This window comes from Rutilus rutilus (assembly GCF_951802725.1).
Source record: "Rutilus rutilus genome assembly, chromosome: 18".
Taxonomy (NCBI): Eukaryota; Metazoa; Chordata; class Actinopteri; order Cypriniformes; family Leuciscidae; genus Rutilus; species Rutilus rutilus.
In genome coordinates, this window is record NC_140231.1 from 21,870,713 (window position 1) to 21,881,317 (window position 10,605).

At 36.6% G+C, this 10,605-nt stretch overlaps 2 protein-coding genes across 2 annotated transcripts; both read right to left on the reverse strand.

The window, feature by feature from the left end:
• Positions 1-1,472: 1,472 nt before the first annotated feature.
• Positions 1,473-4,815, reverse strand: nkx6.1 (NK6 homeobox 1). Its single transcript, XM_084386245.1, has 3 exons — positions 3,711-4,815; positions 3,370-3,542; positions 1,473-2,709 (listed from the first exon to the last, which is right to left on the reverse strand). Exons 1-3 carry the CDS (start codon positions 4,249-4,251, stop codon positions 2,464-2,466), a joined length of 960 nt encoding a protein of 319 aa, XP_084242371.1. The 5' UTR covers positions 4,252-4,815; the 3' UTR covers positions 1,473-2,463.
• Positions 4,816-6,803: 1,988 nt separating this feature from the next.
• rpl17 (ribosomal protein L17) lies at positions 6,804-10,377 on the reverse strand. The gene is made up of 7 exons (XM_084387605.1): positions 10,306-10,377; positions 9,751-9,800; positions 9,635-9,675; positions 8,022-8,156; positions 7,394-7,492; positions 7,063-7,254; positions 6,804-6,881 (listed from the first exon to the last, which is right to left on the reverse strand). The coding sequence occupies exons 2-7, from the start codon at positions 9,788-9,790 to the stop codon at positions 6,834-6,836; spliced, it is 555 nt and encodes a 184-aa protein (XP_084243731.1). The 5' UTR covers positions 9,791-9,800; positions 10,306-10,377; the 3' UTR covers positions 6,804-6,833.
• Positions 10,378-10,605: the final 228 nt, after the last annotated feature.

Consider the following 10,605-nt stretch of genomic DNA (forward strand, 5'->3'; position numbering starts at 1 on the left):
GGATATAGAAAATAATAATAATACAAATATATAGAGAGAGATTATAGTATTGTTTACAGTAGGCTATGAGTTTTCGTATTGAAAAAGTTCTCTAATTTCTGGGGGGTTTTATTTATTTATTTTTTATGGAAAGTCAAAGCCCTGTTGGGTAAAGGCCATTTGATTGACGCAACCACCGAATAAAAGAGAATATGTTGTAAAAGTTGAAAAATGGTTAATTGCAGAAAAATACTAAAATGGAAAAAGCCCAGTATTGGAATGCTTGGGGAGGAAAACAAGGCAAAATTCAACATGTGTCAGAAAGAATGTTCAATTTTATTTTATTGTATTAATGAAAACTTTCTACATTTGCAAATCGGTCAGATTCTGGAACGCTCTCACAGATTTCCAACTTCACGTGTCACGCGTGTAAATTACAAAATTATTGTATGTTTAGGGAATGATAGCCTAATGATCTTTTTTTTTTTAACCGTTTTGAAAAGTTGTTAAAATGCAATTTCATCACAGAACCATGACAGTTTCCATTCTGTGATGCATCAAATCATCAGGCATTCTGCTTCTTTATATGATAATAGCCTATATAATTACACATATCTTTAAAATAGGCTAAATGTTTTTTTCTTTTGTCGTAGAATTAACTTTTTCAGTTATAAATTCAGCCTAAATTGTTTTATTTCAAACACGATTTTATTTGTATGCACTGAGACACACATCCTTGCCAAGTGCATGAGATTAAGTTAGTCGCCTTTGTCAATTCGATAACGTGCAAAATGCTGAACATCTAAAGGCTGTCATGTGGCTAAATTCTTCCCCCCATATTAATAACAGTTTTAAACCATTTCGTTCTTTTGGCAACCCTATATGGACCGTTAATATTATAATATGAGTTGCGCATCAAAATAATTAAATGAGTAAAATGAATAGCCTAAATGTGTAGAAATAAAAATGTGAGTGTCTTTTTCTTTTAGTATAACTGTAGGTCTGCCTACAATGATAAATAGATAATGCTGCATAAAAAAAAAAAAAAAAAAAAATTGGTTGATAACCTGTGGAGAAGCATTGGACCTGCTGTCCTTCAAAAATACCAGCTCAAAATATTTTCTGATAGTACAACGGTGCACGGTGCATCATCTCACCTTATAAATTAAAAATTTCTGTTGGTTTGTTGAGAACAAATCGGTTGAGTGGTTTTCAATTTCCAAAGAACATGGTGATCTAATCGCGCGAATCAGCTGACATATTGAAGCTGTGACGCGATCAGCTGAAGACCAAACGCTTTATTACTTTCATTTTCCCACCAGTTATGTCCTTTTTTTCGTCATCGACATTTCACAATGAACGAAAATACATCGAAAATCTAGTAAATTATGCAAGAGCTCGGGGTAATTGTCTTTAAAACAATTAAATGTGTTCACACAGAGCAATAACAGAACATGTTTATTCAATTACTGAAATGAAACAGATCACCGTGTTGATATTGTCGAATAACGAATAATAATACAAAATATTTATAGGACTATATATAAAATACATTTTAATAAGAGTTGCCACGTCAATGACTCACTAAAAGTGAGACAACTTCTTGCAGAAGCGAAGATTCAATAATTAATCAAGAATCGGCCAGCATATTTATTAATGCTTGAAAACTTCGTTGTAGTTTATTCACAAAATATTTATATTCGATTTGATAATAACAGAAAGAAAAAATATCCCATATGTTTAACATTTTATTAAATAAAAGTGCAATACACAACCTGCAAGGCGCATTTTGCAGGATTCAAACACTGTTACAAACTTAAAATATCATAAATTAATCATGAAAAAAATTAAAGAAACATTCTAACATTGGGAGACGAACACTAGCATTATATTACAAATATATGGTTAGGTGTTTGTTTATATTTACACTTGTTATGGCCTTTTTTTTGTGTGGCTGAGCCTCATTTCAGGCTGTCGCTTATGTCTTTAACCATCAGTGGTCAACTCTGAAAATTATTCTATATTTCCATGGTTGAATATTTTTTAAGGACCAAAAGGGCTGAGGCAACTTATACCCATAGACAAAAATAAAACATAAAATAACTCAGGGTGATAAGCACCTATACAAATTAATGATATGAAAATGCAAATCACAAAGCCTAAACCAAAAATTAAACTGAGGCGAAGTGAACGAATTCTGCCATGTTTACTATTCAAAATATTTTACACATAAATATTCACAGTAATATAATTCCTATGCGATACAACTCACGCTGTTAATTTACAAAAAATGTACCGTTGTCTTTACGTTGAAACGTGTCTATTGCAGACACTGATGCACGTTCAGCTCCACCAATAGTGCATATTCCTCTGATTTGCATCCTTCCTCTCAAACCAGAGCTCAAACTTGGTGAAAAACAGTAGCCTACAGTATTATTTTTGACACTTCTTGATGAATTTGACAACCCATCTCCCGCTTCCGCTTTACGAGCTCTCGTTTTCCGATGTGTGGATAATAAGAGCTGAGTTTGGTTTGTGTTTTTTCAGTAACTGCGTTATTTTTTCATCGTCCGAGTTTGGGTCTAAAGGTTTGTTGTAGTCGTCGTCGTCGTCTTCATTTTCCGAGGCCCCTTTCAGCCTTTCGGTCTCTGAATCTTGTTTTTTCTTCGCCGTGGCCATTTCAGCCGCGTGCCGTTTTCTCCATTTTGTTCTTCGGTTTTGAAACCACACCTTTACAATAAAAAAAAAGAGAGATAAAAACGCATTTTAATCCACACAGAAATTATGATTTATCTTCACCAAAAAAAATCAGCATATAAGTGTTGGATTATAATAGCATGTCGTCCAAAAACATTTTTCAGTGTCAAACAAATTAAAGCATGAAAAGGCTGATATATGTAAAAAATATATAACTTGAACAGAGCTCTTTAAATAGCCTATCTGTATCCTAACCTCCTAATTTCACTTCAAGTGAATATTCCAATATTCGGAAAATAAATAGGCTGAGATATTCAATCAAATAGCCTATATCAACGGATATACAATTCGACCAGTTTTCTGAGGTATTAAATTGTTTTATTGCAATAATTGCAACAACAAAAAAATGATTTGTTTTAAGATAACTCCATGACTGAACAACTTTAATATAGCCTATATATGAAAATAATTTTTGCATTACAATGTAAATAGCCTACATTAGAGAAATAAATTGATGTAGACCTATGCATAAAAGTTATAAATTAACAGATGTAGGAAGGTATGAATAAACACATTTATTAGGCCGATCCCACATTGAGTTCTCTTTTTTAATAGCTATTGAATTAATGAATAATCAAGCCAGTCAAAGTGTTCCCCTCTCATACATAAACTAAACTATTAGGACTGTCTTACCTTGACTTGGCTTTCTGTCATTCCTAAAGAGTAGGCCAACCGCGCTCTCTCGGGTCCTGCTAAATATTTCGTTTGCTCGAATGTTTTTTCCAGAGCAAAAATTTGCTGCCCGGAAAACGTCGGTCGAGTGTGTTTCCTTTTTCCATCTTTGTCCAGCAGCACTGAGTTTTGATCTGTAGGAGGGCAAAATCAAATAAAAATCAGCTATTGTTATTATTACACCCTATGATTAGCTATGTTTGTGCTTATTGTTATCAAGTAATATTTTGGATGAGTATGCCAAATCAATCGCTATAAGAGCCTTTCAAGAAAGTTAATCGCGAATGAATCGCGCCACTTACGTGGTGAACATGCAAATCTGGCGTCTCTCCAGTGCGGGCTCTGCATGACTCCAGGCCAGAATATCGGGGTTCTGCCTGGCAGGTCTGTCAGTGGTTTCGGATAGCGAGCCACCGCCACGGCACTGGGGCTGAAATACAGCCCTGGCGGCGGCGGGGGACTCAGGCTGCTGAAACGGGGCAGTCCGGACAAGATCCCAGCGGGAGAAGATGCCGCCGCTGCCGCTGCCATTCCGGTGACCATCGCCGGGCGACTGAGGATGTCGTTTATTCCGTGAGGGGTGGCGACCGCGGACTGATGGTGTGATCCGAGAACTGAAAGTCCACTGGATGTTTTGATCCCCGGGGACGACACGGGGATACCACCTGGATTCGGAGAGGTAGCTGTCGGTGAAGTGGAGGATGCTGGTCCAGTGGAAGATAACGGGTAGGCTGGGTAAAGGGGTGTCTTCATTTCGGTCATACTGTGTAAAGCAGCCAAAGGTGGGGTATTGAGTAGGAAAGCGCTCTGGCGAGACCCGTCCATTTGCCCCACCGCTAACATAACCAAGAAACTACAACTTTAACTAAATATTGCGCAAGAAGCAAGACGGTGGAGACCGGAGGAAAACGTGAACACAAACGTAGAATAGCCTACCGAAAAGAAAATCAAAAACCGGCTAGGCTACCTCACAATCTCAAGCCTTCAGACAAAAAGTAATTTCTCTAAAAAAATCCCAATCAGATGTACTGAAGCTTCAAACCCATCTCCTCTGGCAAAATCCATTCCCTTCTTTCAGAGCTTGCAAATATGGCATGATAGCCTACAACAGAGAGCCGTCCTTTAAAAGATAGAGTGTTTTGAAATCTATAAATAAAAAGAGAGTCTTTCTGGGTAGTTCACATGAAGATCTGGAAGATAATAAAACATTTTCATCAACCTGCTGTCTTTTGCTGCAAAAAGTCAAAACTTTGAGAGCGTGCCTGGGAAAGTAGAGGGGCTCGGTGGGACGTGATTGGCTGAGCCCGGCAGTGACGCGCTCCGTGTCAGCTGAGTTCCTCTGTCTGAACTGAATTTAGGAGTATGTCCTCATTGGTTCTCATTTGCACATTAAAAGAGCTGCCATCCGACCCACTATTAAATACAAAAAGGGGACAAAATCAATGTAGTCAATTTGAGATCTATTTCTTAAATAAAGGGACATCTGCATGCGTGCCGGTCATGTGAGGCGGTGGGATATCTTATGAGCTTAAAAGTCTCTGTGGACATGCAGCGTTTAAACACTCCGATGGATCACAACACAATCACAGAAGGATGAAGCTTGAATAAACACTATCATTTTACTAAGATACACCGGTGTTTTGCCAGATGAGAAGTTTATATATGTATCATGTTTTTACTCTTTTAATTCATTTTATAACTGTAGCCTATCATTTATCTCTTAAAAAAAAAAAAAAAATTATGTTTTAATTTTCCTTGCATTTATTTTGTGATGATTTTAATTCATTTCTGTGTAAAGCACTTTGAATTGCCATAGTGTATGAAATGTGCTATATAAACTTGCCTACTTCAACTTTGAGCTCCACCCGTATAGGCTTCATGTATTTCCCACCTTCTCATCAAAACCTTCCGCCACTTTTTTTCCTTCAAATTGATATTGGATTTGTTATTATTGGCAAATATTACTGTATTATTTGGTTTCTTCTGAATAAACTAAGCGCCAACTGAATACCTGTGAAATATTAGAAACTCACAGCTGCAGTCTTAAAGGTTCTGTAGTAGATCCCTCTGTGCATATAGGCCACATGCTGTATTAATCTAATTAACAAAATATCAGTAGTCCATTAAAGATAAAGAGGCTGACTTGTTACAGAATATTATTGAAATAGCCTAAGTTATGCAAAACAACCAAAGGGAAACAATGTTTTTGTGTCATGATGTAGGCTATCCTTTTCTCTGCTATCTTACTCCATCTAAGGTTTATAACCTAATGTAAACTGCAGTGTTGCAGCATCTAGTGGTCAAAGAGTGGAATAGCATACTGGGATGTGGCGACTAATGCAACCCTCCTGTTGCATTAAAAATGACCCGATTCACGATTACTGTCGTATATTTGCATGTTGCATAAAATCTATCTACACAAATGTGATTCATAGATTTACTGTTACAAATAAAACTGAGTTACAAATATTTATATACAAACACATATTAGTACTATATAATTCTATTAAATTGCGCTTTTTGAGGAATAATAAACTCAGAAATAGCAAAAATCCCAAGATGAGGAATTCACACGTTTTAAAATTAAGTCCAGAATTTTTTTTTTAATTCCTTTGTATTACCATACAGCCTACATGACCTAAACGGAGTCCCTCCTCAAGAGAAAGCTCTTGCCACCTTTATTTTGTTCACATGGACAGATTTGCGGTGCTACAGCGCCCTCTAATGTTGAACCTAGCGTTATGTCCTCTGGTATTAAAGCGCATGGAGGTCGTGCCAAAAACACAAAACGGTTTATAAATGAGGCAAGACTCATTTTAATTCACTATAAATACTTAGTCAATATGTTTTGTTATATAAAATATATCTATATGCATATTCTGGTTGTATATTTCACTGACTGCATAATTTGTCAACATCTGATTAGACAAGTATTTAAATGACTGACAACCAAACAAATATTAAATTGAACTATTTAAGGATACTTAAACTACTATCTAGTTAAACCCCATCAAGGTTCATATCAAACTCTGGTTCTTAACCAACAACCAAGCCAATCACTACAAGACATCTTTTTGGCAAAGGACACTCAAAGATCTTGATTCACAAGATAAAAGTACACACATCAATACACACTGTGAAGAAGGATTTAAATTGAACGAAGTCTTTGTTTAATGCACTGTTTATTACACAATATTTGACTAAATTCTAGTGTTCCGCCTGTCAAACAACCCAAGTTTTGCTTAGTACTGACATATTTCTGTTTGGCACTAGTGGACCATTTGAACAGTTTGACACTGCTTAGACAATTTTTTCCCCCTTTTAAAATGACATTAGCATCATGCCTTAAAGTAAAATAAAAAACTGAATATACAAGAAAAGGAGCAGAGTCAATGTGTAGTACGAACGTTGGACTTTATTTACATTTACTCCCGAGCCATAAGCTTCTGCTTCTTCAGTTTCTTCTGAGAAATCTGCAAAGAGAAAACAAATATTAGTTAATGTGCATTCAACAAACTCCACACAACTCCATTTAATGCACAATGGCTGCTCAGAAAAGTACATTCTTTTCATCATTAATCCAAAGGTGTCCTAAGTGGTCATCATTACAGCCAAGTGAACTACTTTACTTCAGAAGAACATTAACAACCATACCTTTTTCTTCTGAGACACCTCCTCCTCTGGTTTGGGAACAATCTGCTCCTTCTCAGTGAGGATCATTTCGATGTGGCATGGGGAGCTCATGTAGGGGTTGATGCGTCCATGGGCACGGTAAGTACGCCTACGCATCTTTGGGGCCTTGTTCACCTGGATGTGCTCAATCACCAGAGAGTCCACATCCAAACCCTACAAGATCACAATGTGGAATGAAATAAAGCCAAAACCCTAATAGTGGTAAAGCTGCATTCATGCAAGCCAAATTACAGTCACAAACTCAAGCCAAAATGCTGGCCATGTATTAGTGTAATTGTTCATAAGGTCCTACCTTGAGCTCAGCGTTGCTTTCTGCATTCTTGAGCATGTGGAGCAGGAACTCTGCGCTTTTCTTGGGCCAACGTCCCTGAGTCCAGTTATGCTGCTTGGCCTAAAAAAAAGAAAATAACGACAACACCTGTAAGCTTAAACGTTATCTTAAACTGAAACACACTGAGCTACAATACTGTTCTAAAGTTTGGGGTCAGTAAGACAGTAAAAACTTTATAATAAAAAATGATTAATCTTTCTGAAAAGCTTTTTTTTTTTTTTACTTTCCATTAAAAAAAAAAAAAAAAAAACTCATCGTTTCCACAAATTTAGCATCATATCCATTTTTAACATTAAATGTATGAGCATCAACATCAAAAATATATAGAAATAGTTATTTTTAAGTTGTAATATTTCACAATATTACCAATTTGACTAAAATGCAACCTGCATCAAATAAATGCAACCTGAAGCATAAGACTTTTCAAACACTTTTACAGAACCCAAACTTTTGAACGTTATTGTACATGTTGCTCAGAATAAGTTGAATTTTCATAGTGAACTCCAAAGGTGTCCTAAGATGGTCATCATTGCAACGTGGATGGAATAGTTTTGAAAGGCAGCTTTAAATGAATGGGACAAAACCTCACCTGAGCACAACGGCCAACACCACCATTGTAACGCCGGAAAGGAACGCACTGGTGCTTCACCATCACATCCTTCAGGTACTTGTTAGCCTTGCGTATGTGCATGCCTTTGATGGCTTGGGCGGTCTCACGGGTGTTCTGAGGGGGGAACAGCAAGACATCGATTAATAAAAGTCCACTTCAAGTAAATCAGCCCATCAGCACTTTAACAAACTACAAATGTGGCTACTCAGAATATACTTGATTCTTTTCATGATTAATAAAAAGGTGTCCTAAGTAGTCATCATCGCAGCCACAGTGCATTTGCTATTCTATTCAGGCATGGAGCGCAACTGATAAGTACTGACAGGTAAGAATCCCATTCATTTTTGTGTACGAGTGCCAAGATTTAATGATAGAAGGTCATTCTAACCTTACGATTAAATTAAGAAATACACCATTAATGATCATGAAGTAGCTATTTGCATTAATAGAATGCACCGATATCACAAAGGAAACTAAAGTCACAGCAAAAGAAATAAAGCACTGGCTGAATCTAAAAATCACTTATTTCACACCTAAATATGGTAGGCGAAAAACAGCATGTGACAATAGTACATCCAAATTCACAGTACTCAAAGAGTAAAGGCCCTTGCACACTGAGTCCGAAATTCGTATCCGAAATTTTCGCACGTTAAAAAATAAATACGACCTCACGTTATGTCAATCACGCTTGCCTTGCACACTGCCTCCGAAACTTTCGTCCGTCCAAAAAAAAATTTCGGATCAGGTTCGATTTTATACGTTTTTCGCATCCGTAGCAAGCATTTTGAATGGTGTTTTGAAAATTCAGAGCCACCGAATCACGAATATTCACGAATACGAAAATTTCAGACTCAGTGTGCAAGGACCTTAAGGCTGTGTCCGAAATCACATACTCTTGAGTAGGTATTATTTTGAATAAGTAATTACTTCACCACTAAAAAAAGTATGTGCTAAATAGTATGAATGTGTGTAGTATTCGCCATGCTGTCATTATAATGCAAGCTACCAGCATCAGTTGTCACTTCACTGCCATTCACAAATCCTCTCCTGTGGCCTCATGGGATAGTTAACTGTCCATCATATGCACACATCAGGATCTTGGCAAAAGTAGGTCATCCAGGTACTTTCTACCTACTTTTTTAGAAGTACTATGAATTTGGACATACTTGTCACCTAATATATAGTAGGGAAGTATGCGATTTCGGATGCAGCCTACAAGTAGGCAAAAATAACCCAGATGCGATTTCAGATGCAGCCATTGCCTCTTAAACATTTTTGATTTTGCAATTTTTATAAATGCCAATTAACCAACATTTGTACCCACAGTTATTTGAACTCAAAGCAATTAAAAACATTCTTTACACACCAATACAAAGTTATTGATGCAATTTATTTAGTTGTTACAAGCAAAAATTTGGGATGGGGAAAAATGCTCCTATTAAGATTGCTAAAAATATGTCATATCACGGTTGCAATTATCAATATAACCTGTGAGCAGTACTTTAAGTGTGTCCACACAAACATTATCAGCTCCAGAAGCATCAATGAATGTCAGTGTCTTGAATCACTCATATTGTGGCATTAAGTCTTACCTTGAAGTGAACACGAAGGTTTGAGCCCCTCGACTTGCATGCTGTAAAATACAAAAGCAATTACTCCATGTTCATTATAGCACAGCCATTAGGCTACAAAGTAGCTACCAACTCACATTTAGTCGGGTTCTCTGGGTCGAGAGAGTAGCGGACCATTTTCAGAGATCTACGGAGAGAACCAATCACACCATATGGTTAGAAGATGCAGAAACCAGATACCAAACTCGACAAAAAAAGAAAATAAAAAACTGTTAATGACAGCCCACAAAAATAAAACACACGGATACTAGCACTAATAGTGTGGCCACCGCGTGATATATACATCGATTCATACACAGAAATTGCTATGTCTGGCTACAATTAATATGTAATGAGTTTACAATCCAATCTTATTTTCCATTCGTAAGCTCTAAAGCACATGTAGCACATGCATTCATGTAAAGACAGAGTCCCTGTCCGAGACTTAGAAAATGGCAGAACACGGGCGATCATCTTTCACATAACACAACATTATGATTTTATCTTCGGCGACAAGTCATATTCTCTGAGAATGCTAAATACAACATAAGTAAAAACGTCGATATGATATTTGAACGCAAAAGTCTTTGATGGTGTTGATATAAAGGGATTATTTTGAACATCGCTGCAGTGGGATTCGTATGGGCACTTACGTTCTCAGGCCGCAGAAGGGAAGAGGAAGTGAAAGGCATTCTGGGAGAACAAATCCGTTTTTGCTTCTTCGTGGAACGTCATCTGTAGCAACGAGCGCTTTGATAAAGCGGTAGCGCTACCCAGTGGCTCACATTCAAAAACAATAATAAATAATACATTTTCAACAAAAAAAAGTATACCAAAATAATAATATTTGTAAAAAATGTTAATTAATAAAAATTATTACCAATTTATAAATAATTTTTATTGATCAAAAATCAAAACAAACAATACAATTAGGCTACAATACAAAATTTCAA